The 16,661-nt window shown below is 39.7% G+C and overlaps 1 protein-coding gene across 1 annotated transcript in view; it reads left to right on the top strand.

Annotated features, from left to right (window-relative positions):
* Positions 1–12,115: 12,115 nt before the first annotated feature.
* LOC148518799 (cytochrome P450 2G1-like) overlaps positions 12,116–16,661 on the top strand; it is a 75,553-nt gene continuing 71,007 nt past the window's right edge. Inside the window, exons 1-2 of the mRNA XM_088477127.1 lie at positions 12,116–12,298; positions 16,076–16,238. Coding sequence (XP_088333253.1) covers positions 12,116–12,298; positions 16,076–16,238 — 346 coding nt within the window. The remainder of the gene's footprint in view (positions 12,299–16,075; positions 16,239–16,661) is intronic.

Genomic DNA, 16,661 nt, shown 5'->3' with positions numbered 1-16,661 from the left:
AATTTAGAAGCTGTGTGGGGTCATTATCAAGTAATAATCTGTATCCAGATGAACAGAAGGCTCTCACATATGGAACCAATATGTTCCTGTCCTGGAAAAGGGTAAGTCCATGATATCGGACATAGAGAAAAAAAAAAATGAAGTGACTTCCTTACCAACTATAACATACTATGCAATACGGTACAGAATGACTACTGTGTTGTTTTATGCATGCAATAAACAGTATATACAATATGCAAATTCAAAAACAGTACCTTCAAAAATTAAGTTCTTACACCCGTACGTTAGATGCTACCTCAAACAAATACTTTTAATTTAAGTTTGGGACGTAGTTTGATACATGGGCATGTTCAAAGGAATAACATCTTAAAGAAGCACAAGTTTAACTGAATTGTCATCTGTAACTTCACTTTACTTTCAGGGCCTGATTCAGCAAGGATCGCAACTGTGATTGTGCACGCAATCGGCTGATTGTTGCGTTATGTGCATGCCTATGCATCGCAGTGCACTTACGCAAACACTCCACTCCCATCGGGACTGCGATCGCAGTTACTAAACAAACCCATTGCAGAGTTATACAGGAAGTATCATTTGGGGATGATGAAGTGGGGTGGTTGGCGAAACGCAGGCATGCCAGTGCGTTTGAACGCAGTTGCAGGGGCGTGCATAAATAAGCCACTACGATGCCATACGCAGCTTGTGTACTCAAAGCATGTGACGAGGTTAGCAATTCCTGAGTAAGTTCAGAGCTTGATCAAGTGTGCTGCGATGGTACTCTATGTTACCGATGGTTTTGCAGTCTTGCAGTATTACGGATGTGTGTAAAGTTAAGTGGGAGTCCTTATGTTGTGCTGCGATGGCATAGAGATCGCAGAGATTAGCATACCTTTGCAGTGAGGTTGCTTGCATAATCGCAATCACAGTTGCGATCCATAATTAATCAGGCCCCCAATCCACTGAATAGTCTGTTGCAATCTCTTTTTCTTGTTAACACCCTTTACCATGGTACATCCTTTTCTACAAATACAAAATGACTTAGAAGGACTTTTTCAAGGATGGTGGTAGGTAGATAGTGTAGTATTAGTTTAAATACCCAGGTAAATAATGCTTTATTCATTTCAATTTACTGGGAAATAAAAATGGCTAATAGGCCAATTAAAATTATTATTGATCAATTAAATACATCAAATCATAGGATGATAGAATAGTGCTTAAATCTACTGTATATACAGTACTAAACCCTAAAGGTACTAAACCCTAACACAAACTAATATACTAATAGATCAAAGACACAGAAGTGTAGAATTGTATTTACAGAATTATGAGATAGAAAAACTGATGCTTTTACACTAGCAAATATCAAGGCTGAAAATTCTCCTTCAACCCCAAAAACAAATGCAAAGGGGGTCAGTGTTGTCAGAAGCCAATTAACCTTTCAGTAGGTTGGAAGAAACCGGAGCACTCAAAGGAAAGTCCACTCAAACACAGAACAACAAACAGTCAGGTGCATAAATATTGGGACATTGACAGAATTTTCATATTTTGGCCGCTATTCACCACCACAATGGCTTTGAAATGAAACAAACAAGATGTGCTGCAGACTTTCAGATTTAATTTGAGGGTAATTACATCCAAATCAGTTGAACGGTGTAGGAATTACAATGGTTTCTATATGTGCCTCCCACTTTTTAAGGGGCCAAAAGTAATGGGACAAACTAAACAATCCTAAATCTAACTTTTACTTTTTAATACTTTGTTGCAAATCCTTTGCAGGCATTTACAGCCTAAAGTCTGGAACGCATAGACATCACCAGATGCTGGGTTTCATCCCTGGTGATGCTCTGCCAGGCCTCTACTGCAAATGTCTTCAGTTCCTGCTTGTTCTTGGGGCATTTTCCCTTCAGTTTTGTCTTCATCAAGTGAAATGCATGCTCAATCGGATTCAGGCCTGGGGATTGACTTGGCCATTGCATAACATTGCACTTTTTAGCCTTAATAAACTCTTTGGTTGCTTTTGCAGTATGCTTTGGGTCATTGTCCATCTGCACTGCGAAATGCCGTCCAATGAGTTCTGAAGCATTTGACTGTATATGAGCAAATAATAATGCCCAAAACACTTCAGAATTCATTCTGCTGCTTTTGTCAGCAGTCACATCATCAATAAATACAAGGGAACCAGTTCCATTGGCAGCCATACATGCCCACGCCATGACACTACCACCACCATGCTTCACTGATGAGGTGGTATGTTTTGCATGAGCAGTTCCTTTCCTTCTCTATACTCTTCTCTTCCCATCACTCTGCTACAACTTGTTCTTTGTCTCATCTGTCCATAGGATGTTGTTCCAGAACTGTAATGGCTTTTTTAGATGTTGTTTGGCAAACTCTAATCTGGTCTTCCTGTTTTTGTGGCTCACCAATGGTTTACATCTTGTGGTGAACCCTCTATATTCACTCTTGTGAAGTCTTCTCTTGATTGTTGACTTTGACACATATACACCTACCTCCTGGAGAGTGTTCTTGATTTGGCCAACTGTTGTGAAGGGGTTTTTCTACACCAGGGAAATAATTCTTCTGTCATCCACCACAGTTGTTTTCAGTGGTCTTCCGGGTCTTTTGGTGTTGCTGAGCTCTCCGATGCATTGTTTCTTTTTAAGAATGTTCCAAACAGTTGATTTGGCCACACCTAATGTTTTTGCTATCTCTCTGATGGGTTTGTTTTGATTTTTCAGCTTAATGATGTCTTGCTTCACTGATAGTGACAGCTCTTTGGATCTCATATTGAGAGTCGACAGCAACTGATTCCAAATGCAAATGTCACACCAAGAATCAACTCCAGACCTTTTACCTGCTATAATGAAATAATGAGGGAATAGCCAACACCTGTCCATGAAATAGCTTTTGAGTTGATAGTCCCATTACTTTTGGCCCCTTAAAAAGTGGGAGGCACATATAGAAACCGTTGTAATTCCTACACCGTTCAACTGATTTGGATGTAAGCCTGAATTCATCAAATTGTAAGTTGTATGCAAATTTAAGGTTTCGTGCTAATAGCAACAGTTAAAACAGCTTCAGAAATGCATTCATATAAAAGTCTGTCTCATATGAGCTCCAATCTGTTTTATTTTTCTTTTATATACTGTATTTTTTATAGGATTTAATGAAAGATCGGAATGGAAGAGGTACAGAATGGAAATAGGGAGGTAAAACAGTTTCAATTAGGGTTTAAAAGCAAACATGTATACATAGCTGTAGCAGCTATATACAAATAAATGTAAAATTAAAGAGAATAATCAGTTTGAGTTATAATGCATAAAAATAGTCAAATCAGAGAACAAGAAAATAAAAACATACCCTGAGGGTTCAGATGGGAAAGTGAGATTTGACGGTGACTGAATTGAAAATAAAAGGGAGGGGTGAGTGATAAAGGATAAGGTCACCCAGAAAAGGACTTATAGTATATAGATGTGTCGACATATGTTACATCTATCCTTAAATTAGGTAAAATATCCCTATTTATTGTGCCATTGACCTTGCTACTTAATCGCTCCAACAAACTAATCCTAAATACCTAGATTACTATGGGGTATATTTACAGATGAGTCCTGCTACATCTTTGCTCATGGAACGGCATTCTGGATTCCTTGCCGCGGCATGTCAATACGCATTATGAAGTGGCGAATGCTCCAAGGATGAAAACTACAGAACTGAATACAATACTGTAGCAGTGGACAGTGATCCATGATAGGCTGGCCAATCACGTTCAGGCAGAGTAAACAGTCACTCCTCCAGGTGCTTGAAATGATCACCTTGTTTCCAGACTAAACCACTATGGACATTATGCTCATTACAGGCCATCCATACTGTATACTGTCACTACTGTATATGGTGTAAAGATGTCTGGCCTAGAGACGCACATGCAGGTTTTCATAATGAGAGGTCATTTAAGGTATACTTTGTTCAACTTTATGCATTGTTCCACACTTTCCACATCCCTTCATCTTTTTGTTATGACACACAACTTTATTATACTATAATCCACTATTGACATTATATTGCACATGTTGGTGTAAAGAGACACTCTAGACATGACATACTGTACACAATAGGTGTCCCATCTACTATGGCTGGTGTGTGTGGGCAAGTGGGTAAGGTGAGCACCTTACAGAGTCAGCACCCTGGGTTCGAGGCCCAGAAAGGGACAATGTCATATGCTACATCAGTCATTTTTTAAAAATCTTTATTACAGGATTAATAAGGAATTAAATCATTTGATGTGAAATTACATATCAGCTTTAACTAGAAGATGCATGCCCAGAATAAATTGCCCTTACATGATGTAAAAAGATGCACAGAAAAGTTAACAGAAAAACAGACAATCTTAGGTTCAATACTCTTAAAAGTCTCTGCTGTATGTCACCCAGATGCATTACACTATAAACCACTATTGACGTTAAATTGTACTCTTTACCTGGTGTAAAATCGCACTCTTCACATCACATACTCAACAGACTGCTGATACTGCCTCAACAAAGCTGATAAGCAAAACGCCGCATTGGTAGTCTTGCTGTGTGTTTAAAATGCCCTTTACTCTGTCTCATTAATGAATATTTGTTGTATTATGAATATGAACTAGTGAACCATTTAAACCAGCAAATAGATTATTATATATGGAAAAGAAAGAGTTAATGTACTGAGTTGTGTTTATTGCTAAGTGGCTCAGTCAAGTATGTTTAGTTATATTGTTTATACAGCCTGAGGCAGAGACTAAGGGCTTCATTCACCACACGGCCGCCTCGATGTTTGTCCAGTGCGCATGCGCACGAGGGAGCCGGCTCCTTCGTACACATGCGTGAGACACGCTACGACCGACATCGCCGGTCGTAGTGGGTCTCTTTCCAAAGGGGGCGAGCTGTCGATGTTGATTGACAGCTCGCCCCGTTTGGAAGGTGGGCCGGGGGGGTGGCAGCCCAAACAGAGGCATTCCCATGGGAACGCCTACCGTTTGGGGGAGACCCCACTGACATCACTAGTGATGTCAGTGGAGAGCTTCCGGCTCTGACAGAGCCAGAAGCTCTCCGGGGCTTGCGACAAGTGAGACCCTACCCTAGGGTCTCGTCGTAAGCCCCGATGGTCGCGATGGTCTAAGACCATCGCGACCATCACCCTAGCAGTCGTTAGAGCTGTGGATGTAAACCCACAGCCTAACGACAGAACCAGAGGCGGCCGGTCAGGATGCAAGCGGCCGCCCAGTTTCTTAGCGACCGCTTGCATCCTCCGACCGCCTCTGAATGAGGGCCTAAGTGCTGATATAATTAATAATTAAGTAATCAGTGGTGAAGTGTATAGTAGAATAGTGAATAAAACTATAAGTCTAAAATAATAAAAAGAATGTGAATACTAAAAATGAGAATAAAATAAGAGTACCAAACAATACTTATAAGTAGATTAAAATCAGTTGTTAAACAACAATGAATGCTTATAGCCTATTGTTGCTTTGTGGTATGGAGCGATTGGAGGTCCGGTGTGGATAAGCTGGGTAGAGATCTGTTCACCCTGATGGGGCTGGGTTTAGTTCTAACTGTCCCTACCTGAGATCTGTGTGGGTCTGTTCTTCCAGCAGTCACCGGTGATGTTGCAGCATGGACCCAGTCGGGTGACCCCTGGTGCTTCCAGATGACGCCAGACACCGGGTCGTTCTTTCTCGGGTCCTGCTTCCTCCACTAGTGAGTAATCTGCACTCTTCCATGTTCTTTGGAAAGAACATGGAAGATGCGGGCAAATGTTGTTTTCTTCGTCAGTATTTTTTATAAAATTAAATAAAGAATTAAATCATTTGGTGTGTGAGTCCTGTATTTTATAAAAATACATATCTGTGTTGGTGGGAAGATGCACGTGCTGCAGTTCATAAAAACAGAGGAAGTCAAGTTTAATATAATTAAAGTACTCTGACGAACTTGAGGCCTGATTCAGACCCAGTCGCTAAGCTGCGCTTGCTCGCTAGGGGCGATTATCACACATCTGCACATGCGTATGCTTCAAAGTACGCATGCGTGAAGCAGTCACTGTGGCCGGGAATTGTGCACTCATAGTACACAGACTGGATGTTACTTTACTTTGAGTGACAGATTGCACCGTTTGTGGGTGGTGACAGGGGAAGGTGCTTGTGAACGGGGGAGGTGATGTGCGAACGCAGGCATGTCTGAGCGTCAAAACTGAGTTTAAAGGTTGCGCATAATTAGCAAAGTAGCGTCATTGAACACGTCACTTGGTTGTTTTTTAGCCTGAACTGATTGCAGTGCTTGCGGTGGGATAGGCGCTACCTCAAGGGCTGCAAGCTGCTCCGATGGCTCTCGATGTTACCGATTATTCATACATTTCTTGGAGATGATGTGTGCTAAGAGAAAAAGGTGGGTGGCTTTATACACCTGCATACACTTACTGCCATTGCTCTCTAAGACATAGAGGGCATCCTTAAGCCATATAGTGCGATCGCGGAATTTGCATGCCCAGCGATCGAGCGCAGCTTAGCGACCGGGTCTGAATCAGGCCCTTAATGCATTGCTCCAGACTTGCCACCACCTTTCAATTCTATGTTATACTACACAGCTGCATTTTACATTATAGAGCGGCCATGCTGTATACTGTTGCTACATTGGTGTAAAGACGCCTGGCTTAAAGATGCATAGTTTTTCATAAAGAGATATAATTTCAGGATCAATACTTTTAAGTACTGTACACTGCTTAACTGTATGCATTACTCCAAACTTTCCTCATCTCTTCATCACCATATTAATACACCCAGCTTCATTAGACTATAAACCGCTATTTATAATGTATTGTATTGTACACATTGCTCGGAGTAAATATGCACGCAGTCTAGATGTGCTGTCGGGGTCCCTTCCCCCCAAACCTAATCCAGCATGAGTCATTCATCACAAATATCAAAGGGGGATGGGGCTGGGAAGCTGCCTACTGTATGAAAGTGTTACACACTGTGATTTGTGCCATGCTCTTGGCCCATAGATATCTTATTGTACACACTAAGATGCACGCTTAACATTACATACACAAAAGGTGTGAATGCTGCTATGGCTGACTTGCATGGTGTAGTGGGTAAGGTGAGTGCTTTCCATAGCTGGTGCCTCAGGTTCGAAGCCTGGAAAGGGACAATATCATCTTGTAAATCAGTATTTTGGATTTTTTTATCATTATTAATTTTGTATTCACTATACAGGTTTAAAAAAAGGATTAAATCATTTGGTGTGTGTTGGTGTGAAGACGCACGCGCAGCATTTATTCAAGTTCAATATTCTTTGCTCCGAACTTGCCAACACCTTTCATTTTTATAGTATGTTATGCCACCCAGCTGCATTTTACTGCTATAGACATTGTATTGTATTACTTTCCGGCCATCTGTACTGTATACTGTCGCTACATCGTGTAAATACGCCTGGCTTAAAGATGCACAAGCAGTTTTTCATAAAGAGGGATCATTTCAGATTCAGTATTCTTAAAGAATTCTGATCAATTTTATGTATTGCAGAGCATTTTCCACTTTAAAAAAAAATACTGATGTAGAAAATGACATTTTCCCTTTCAGGGCCCGAGGCACTGACTCTGTCAGGCACTCACCTTACCCACTTGTCCACACATGCCAGTCATATCAGTGGTCACACCTGTTGTGTATGTGATGTGAAGTGTGTAAATTTTTACTAGGTAAGAGTACAAGTCAACATCAATAGCGGTTTTAGAGTGTAATGCAGCTGGGTGGTATTGATCCTGAAACTTCCCAAGCATCTTTTTACATCATGTAAGGACAGTTTTCTATGCAGTACAGATGGCCCTGTAACGTGTACAATATAATGTCTATAGCATTTTAGCAAAAAATGCAGTTTAGTGGCATATTGTTGCATAGAAATGACAGTTGGTGAGAAGTTGGGACCAATGTATTGAATTTGGTAAAATTCCTTAAGAATTTTGAACCTGAATTGCTCTGTCTTTATTTAATACTGGGCATGCGTCTTCCAGCCAATGCTGATATAGTATGTAACTCACACACCAAAATATTTACAGTAATTCTTTATTTATTCATGATAAACACAGTTCATTACTACTGTATAGTGTATTGTAGGACAAGTTCCGTCAGCCATTCAGCAGATGGTGCATCAAAAGCTTTGCTGGCTATTTGATGCATACACTGTGCAGATTAAGAAAGGTGACATCTGGGGGACAGAAAATTGTATTACATGCTTCTGCCTTTCCATCACTTCAGTAGGTTATGTTGTGCCTTACTGCAACATGATGTGACTTAGGGCCATATTCAATTAGAGGTGAAAATACTTTTTCAACTATTTTTGGGGGAAATTGTTTTGACTAATTCAAGTCCAGGACAATTTCACCTAAGCGGAAACTCGATGCATTGAATATGCCAAAAAAAAATTCTCCAATCAATCAATAGCAGGTAAAAAGAAGTGCAAAATCTTTATTTTGGGGTGCAAACTTGGGGAAATGACTCAGAACCCTTGGGACGGCTCCCAAAAAGACAAATCTGCAAACAAAATAATAAAAAAAACCCTAAGAACACCCCAAATAAGACATGTCATTTTTGGAGTGAAAAGTTGGGGGACAAGCATAAAAACTAGCAAAATAGGCTTCTTGGGGGGCTGCAAGGATGGGTCAGGTGTTTTTGGGATTGCAGGTGCATGCAACAGGTGGATTTTTCACGTTTTTAAAAAGTTCACTTTAGAGATATAAAAATATGCTAGAACTCAGTTTCAAGTACCCCAAATTTGACTGGACTACTTATTTTCACCAAAAAATACAGCTTTATGCCATTCTTCACCACTTTTACAAAGACACTAATAGCAAGCAATTTACACAACTTAAGTATGCAAAATAGTTTTATTAGGGCTATTAGTACACATCTATATTGATTTCCTATGTTAGTCCATCTTTTTATTGGGTACAGATTGATTTCCCCAATTCTTTCAGTACTTTTCGCCTGTTCCGCATAATCCTATTTCCGTTCTCACCTGTTTTGCAACTGAATTTAGGCAAAAAGCAGGGACGCGCATGGAATGATTTTGCCTCTGAAACAGGCGAATGAGCCAAAAAGTCAGACAGGCGAAAATTTTCTGACTTTTCGCCTCTAATTGAATGCCCTTCTTAGAGCTCCAAGCATCTGCATGGCAGGTTGTGACGAGCATGGCATGCTACCTGGCTTATGGAGCAAAGATGTGCCCTGTCACTTCATTGCTGATCATGCTACAAAGGTGTGTACACATCATGCCATACAATTACCCTTGCCTGCATGTGCTATGGTACACTATGGCGTGCACTTCGATCGCACCATGCAATCCTATGGAGTTGCAGGTGCAAATGCAGCGTGCGTAACCATTGGCAGGTGCTTGACTCACAATGTAACTGGGCACATCTGTATGAGTATTTAATTAATAATCAAGATACTTTTAAATTGTAAGCATTATTACACATAGGGTATAGCTTAAAATGGCTAATACACATCTGGTGGTAAAAATAGAAAATACATTTATTATATAGGAGAATTCATTGTAACTCCAATACAAATAGCAAGTTAAATATGTAATGTGCTGAAATGCATTGAAACCTGAGGGATTCATTGATCCTTTCGGGGCTAGTGTGTTAAGCAAAAAAATCCATCTCGCTTTCATCTGGAGTAAAAATTTGCCCCAATCACCTCCCATACACAAAAGGGGCACTTGATCAATAATTTTATTTCTCATAGATGTTAAAGAGTGGCCCGATGTGCACTGGCATCACAAGGGAGTTGCGGGGGGTGCGGGCCACTCTGGGTAACACCATCCGAGGGGGTGACAACAAAATAGTAGACCTGCTCTGCTATTTTGGTGTCACCTCCTCGGATGGTGTCACCAAGCAGCCACACTCAGTGAGAGGCAGGGAAGAGGCTATTGGCTGTCCAGCAACTGCTGCTGCGCTGAGCCAGGCTTACTCAGCGGAGCAGTACAGCAGCTACTGGGCAGCCTCTAGCCTCTCCCCTGAGTGCTGTGGATGGGGGGGGCATCATGCATCACGCCCCCAAGAGTGTCAAACATGAGTGGGTGTGGCTTCGTGGGATGAAGCCATGTCCCCTTCCATCAGCGGCGAGATCATGGATCTCGGACCGACCACTGCACCGAGTGCAATTCAGGTAAGTGTGCCTCTGCCGCTGTGCAAAATAAACCTGAATAACAATGGGCTGAGAGTCACTTTATTTCCTGTGTGATATGTCCAATATGTGCCACAGTGTCTGCTATGATAGATAGATAGATAGATAGATAGATAGATAGATAGATAGATAGATAGATAGATAGATAGATAGATAGATAGATCACTGATGTATATACTGTACAGTATATCACTAATATATTCTTTGCTCGCACACACACATGCACATACATATATACATATACAGTACACGCACCGAAGGCAGAGAGGAGACTGGTGGCCACTGGATGATGTGAGGATGGAGGAGTCTGTTACGGCTGGACATGTAGCAGCAGCTTCCCTCCAGCCATTCTGTATGCAGAGAGGCAGCTCCCATCGCGATTGCGGTTTGAACGGAGACAGAGACACAGCTATCTCTATCTTTGAAAAAAAAACATTGTCCCATCAGGGGGGTTTCTGGCTACTCAGAAAACACCCTGTCTGCTCCTGTGTGTGCTAACTTTTGCATTAACAATAACAAAAGAGAATATTTGTTAGTAAATAGATCTTCTATATCCTCCTGTGTATGTGATAAATGCAATAAAATACATTTTAGAAGATGAGAAGAGCCCTAGAATATTTAACAAACTTAGGAGCAAGAAAGTCGCTCTCCTGAACAGGATTATGCTAAGTATGCATCTGGATTCTAGTTTTCCAGGCTGACTAGATAAATGTAGTAGCTAGTTGCTGTGGGTCTTTAAAAGTATGCTCAGGGATAAGGAGAGGTATGTAGCCTTGTGGTGCGATGCGGTCTTGGTGAAAGTTACAGACAATGGATGAGTCAAAGACTGTCTTCAAGTTAGAATGAGACTTTCAAGCCGTGACGATGTTGCCCAGGATATTATCGGGCAATATTGTAATAATTTTTATCAATTGTTAAAAGTTATTGCTACTATTCAGCAATATTTTTTGCAGGGAGAGAAGTTGCGGTAAAACGCTGTCCCTGCGATGTTACAGAAGCCATTGTTATCGGTTTCCGTAAACAATCCCTTCTGTTTCTGCTCCTGCGCATGCGCTCCGGAATAGTGTCTGTCCCTGCTTTGCGGTGACCACGGACAGGTAAGTACAACTCCAGTTTGTCCAAATAGATTGACATGTGTACAGTATACAGGCTTTATATTAGTCTTTACACATGTATATTTATGTGCTTTTATATTTAAAATGTATATGTACATTTTAAATATAATAGCACATAAATATTAATGTATACAGGCTAATATAAAGCCTGTATACACATGTCAATCTATTCAATGGCTGATCCCTACAGTGCGGTACTCTGATAGATGGGAATTAATGGAGAAGATAATTACGTTATCTTCTCCATTATCCCATTGCTGAATAGATTTACCTAAAAAATACGGAAATCATAGTTTCCTCAATTTTTATGTAAAAAATCATTGCTGAATAGACCCCAATGTGAGAGATTTATACACTTTCCAAATATCATAATATAGAGATACACCTTCCATATGTCAGGATATACAGAAATGCTCCTTCCTATAAAGTTTGATTTTCTCACATTTTAGTAAAAAATCCTCCAACCAGGCATTTATAGAGGTTTTGGCATTTATGTTACAAAAAATATCTGTTTGTTCTATTGTTTCAAGCTGTATGTAAAAAACAAACAAAAAAAAACAGTGAATGCTGCTTCATGGAAAAGAATAAATATTGCCTACCTTCACATAATTGTAGCAATCTACAGTATGACTTTAAACCTTCTGGAAATGTGATTATCATGCTCCACCTATTTCTAAAATCAACTTCATTAACCTTCTTCTATCATACACAGATAGAGCTGAATGATTGTGCTCAGTGTTTTTACAAACTGTGTAGTACACAGGGAACTCTAGCAAATGAGATCTAACTCGGAATGGATTTACTACAAGGTTTGACACTACTACTGATTTTATGTGCCTCTTGCCTCTTCTTTTATTTACAATTGAAGAGATTTTGGAGGTACAAGAACCTTCCCCCTGGGCCAGCACCCCTTCCATTGCTGGGGAACGTCCTAGAGATAGGAATAGGAGGAGGCATAGTGAAATCTCTGATAAAGGTAAGTCCTCTTTAAACTTTTCTTTAACTGGATGCAGTTCGTCAGTTGCTAAACTACACAAGTGACATAATAATAGATATTAGATTCCTGTTTAAAAATATTTTTAAGCCTTGAATTGTAAAAATGCATATGAGTATAGGGTAAAGAAACATGAGATTTTCTAGTAGGGCAGAAAATGCTGCCTACGACAGCATAGATGTGTCTTTCATTTTGGATCATGAAGATGTTTCAGAGACTGTAACTAGAAAATCTGAACATTTTATGGAGCATAAAACATGAATTTTCAAGATGAAATTATGGATGTTTACATACAGATGCACAACTATGCTTTAAGGCAGTGTGATTCAAATATTTAAAATGGATAATTATAAAATGATAGTAACATCAGTGATTAAATCACTATATTTTAATAAAGTTGATTTAAATAAAATTAGCTAGTGTTTGCACATGGCTTTATAATTCAGAACCTTGGGCACATGCTTTGTGTGCAGATGGGACTTGCAAAAGTGTGACCATCCCAGACTAATCATAAGTTCAGGCCAACTTATATGCATACATATATAAGCATAGTGCTCTAGGACATAGGTTCTCAGACTCGGTCCTCACGACCCCAAACAGAGCATGTTTTCCATGTCTCCTCATAGAATCACAAGTGAAATAATTAACTTAACCTGTGGCTCATTTAAAATGTGTCTGTAAGCAATAAATACACCTGCAAACCTGCTGGGTGACCTGTTTGGGGTCCTGGGGACTGAGCTTAAGAACCACTAATCTAGGAGATACAAGCATACAAAAGAGAAACATATTTTCTAGCCATAAATAAACCCAGGTGGAAATGTACTAAAAGGCGGTTTGTGTGGTGGTTTAAAACCATCTCACATCATGGCAGTTTGGATGGTGGAATTACTATTCAGCAGTTTGGAGAGTGGTTCCCAAACTGTTGCCAATCTGTGCTGTTTAGAAATAGCCAAATACCCAGCAGTTTTACCTAAACAGTCACAAACCATAGCAAAACCTCCACAAACTGCCAAAATATATCTGTAAGCAGTACATGAGGAGGCATTTATAAACTCATGTGGGCAAACTTATTTAATGAATATTAAGGGGTTAAATAAATAAATCATGAGATCAATAGACCAATATTTTTATATGAAGATGACAGTATTAAATTATTGCTAATGTGGCCAATATAGTATTTTTGATGGGGAAGGCATTTACATGTTATTATTATTATCCTTTATTTATACGGTCCCACAGGGGTTCCGCAGCAACTCACAAAGTACATTAACAAATGAGCAAACTCGTAAAACAATGACTTACAGTACAAGACAATACAGAATAAGAACATGGTTTATAAACATTGCTGCAGCAATCGTAACACTCAAAAAAGCAGTAGGGCATCAGCAACCAAGTGTTAAGTGCCCTTGTGGAGAGTTTTGAGTAGATGATCATATGAGTGAGGGAAGGAAAAGCACATAAAGGAAGAGGGCCCTGCTCGTGAGAGCTTACATTCTATAGGGGGGGAAGACAGACAGGGGTGAAACAGACAGGGTAGACAGTGAGGAAGAGGCATGTTAGTAGCAGGTTAGAATGAGAGCTGGAAGGCTTTGAAGTAGTGGGTCTTGAGAGCCTGTGTGAAGATTTGTAGAGCGGTGGAGAGTCTGATAGGGAGAAGGCGAGAGTTCCAGAAGAAGGGAGCAGCACAGGCGAGATCAAGGAGGCAGGAGTGGAAGGAAGTGATCAATAGGCAAGAGAGGTGGGATGCATTTGTAGGAAAGGGAGGGAGATTAGTGTGATGTAGATGAAGGTGTGGTACCATTCACAGTGACATAAAATATTAGTTGTTTCCCCAGTATAAATTTATTTTATTGGCCCTATTAACAATCGGTTCATAATTCCTTATTAATTTGCCCTAATAATAATTATAATAACAATATTCAGCACTTCACTCCAGAAAGGTCTAAAGGAACATTATTGAACATAAAACAGAGGTTAGACTTGCACAAAATACAGAAACCATGAATAGAATATAGAGCTGTGGCAGCCATTTTAGGTAATCAGGTTCAAGGATTATTTATCCTACCCAAAAAGAGGTACCAAGCAAGGTTTTCATTTTTGGTGCTCTACTTAGTTTACAGTAGGCAGAATAGGCAATGCCGGAACAAAATTACACTTATACCACTTTCAGACAGAAAATGACAAAATACCCGGCTTTTACCAGGCATTTGCATGCCGGGTTGTTCTGCTGGTACACCCCTTCAGACAGAAGTTCAACTAACTGGGTGATACATTTCTACCAACACTGATATTTCTTCTGTCTGAAAGGGTCAACCAGGGTCTAAATTCCCGGGTCTTTGACCCTGGTAAATTCCTGGGTCGAAGTCCCAGGAATTTCGACCCGATTGATCATTTCAGACAGAAAGAAACCTGTGTTAAACAGCAAATTACCGGACAGAAATGTATGATCCAGTAATTTGGTAATCTGTCTGAAGGGGGTATTAGGGGTATATTTACTAAAGGTTGAGTTCAATCAATTTTAAATAATCTAAATCAATGTTGTGTTTCTGGGGCTAAATCACACATTTACTAACATTTAGAACAGCAAATCAAAAATTGTCTTAGCAAATGTGATTAAGCCCCAGAAACAAAAAATATATATTAAAACTGACCTATAGTATATATAACCCTTAATGGAGAGCTACAGATTACTACATAAACTTCTTGGCACGGGAGTTTTAAAAGAGCAGGGGGCCTGTGTGCAGCCTCCATGTGGGCTCCCTCCTTTCTGGCAGCGCAGTAGATTCTGGCTTAATGCCTACTGAGCATGTGTGGGTCTCCAGGAAAATGACGCCTTATTCCTTGGGTCATCTTTATTGCACATGCACAAGTCACCAGGAAAATGGCCGTTGCCATATTCCCAGTGATTTTTGCTGCCCTGCAGCACTGACCCGAGACTGCAGAGCAGCAATAAGGAGACTGTATAACTACATTTATGTGCAGGATATGCAGTTTGGGACCCCCCTGGCACACCCTGCATCTATTATAGATATGTCATTGATTCTTGGTCTTATTACATTGGTTACATGGTGCCAAATAAGCAGCACTTTGAAATAAGACAAAGGGAGAAATGTAAAGTGACTAACAATATACCCACTGAACAAATAGTTCCATGTCTTGTTTTGCCCTTCAAAGGCAAGGCAACCATCTGGTTACTGTGGCCAAAAGTAATTTTTGGAAATAAAATATTCAGTAAAGAATTACAGTAAATAGTAATAACAGATTAATAACAAAGCTGTCATACTGCAAAATGAGTGAGGACAGATTGCAATACCCATAGTAACAATAATGAATTTAAGAATTACCAGATGAAGCTGAAGGGGGCTGGAGAAGTAGCATGGAATGAAGTGCTCAAAAAATAGTTTAATCTGAGGATAGGGTAGACCAAAGTCAAGTCCAAATCCAGGTCAATTTCCAGTTACAACTTCTCATGCTTTGGATGATTGATCAGAAAAAGTTCCTTGTGCATCCTATAGTATATAAAATACTTTGCAAATAAGATGCATTTGAAGGTAAAAAGTATATGTTTTGTTTAACACGAGTTGTAGCACATGGAGGTAAGATGTACACATCTGTAGGCGCAACACACGAGGGTCTGCACACATCTCTAGTTACAACCTAATTTTTTTCTGGTGGTTCTTCAGGCAGTTTTTCAATGGTTTGGATAATCTTAAATATAATAACCTACTATTCTACTTGTGCGTTATTTATTTCATTCAGCTTATGGAGAAATATGGGGATGTGTTTACCATTTATCTTGGCTCCCGTCCAGTTGTGGTGGTCACTGGATACAAATTTGTGAAGGAAATCTATTTAGACAATGGAGATGATTATCTAAATCGGGGGGAATTGCCATACTTGCAGCCTTTCTACAAGAACTATGGTGAGTAATTATTATTTTATTTATACCAATATTTTTTTATTGAGAAAAATATCCTGAGGATATATACGAGAAGTATCAGATATAAAAGTGGGAAAATAAATTGAGAATAATTACAAGGATTATAATCACAAAGACTGTCGGGTATCAATAGGTTGAGTTACGAGAATAAATCTGAATGTTCTTTTGGAGACTTTTTCCATCAGGGCAACAAATGAGGAGAAAGTCCATGGTGTAGTGCGGATTCCTCTTGAGTATATCTAGCAACAAAGTTTGTTGACCTATGTTTTCAATTTTGTAATTTTTTAACAAACATATACAAAAATTTTTTATTCACAATAAAGAGAGGTATGAACCAAAAAAATGTATTGTCTTATTTTAGGGGAAGGAAATCTAAAAGAAAAAAAAGAGAGGAAAAGAGAGTTT

Source organism: Taudactylus pleione, unplaced genomic scaffold (assembly GCF_031769625.1).
Source record: "Taudactylus pleione unplaced genomic scaffold, aTauple2 ptg000199l, whole genome shotgun sequence".
Lineage (NCBI taxonomy): Eukaryota > Metazoa > Chordata > Amphibia > Anura > Myobatrachidae > Taudactylus > Taudactylus pleione.
The sequence above is the reverse complement of the archived record's forward strand: the minus strand, read 5'-3'. Positions and strand labels throughout refer to the sequence as shown.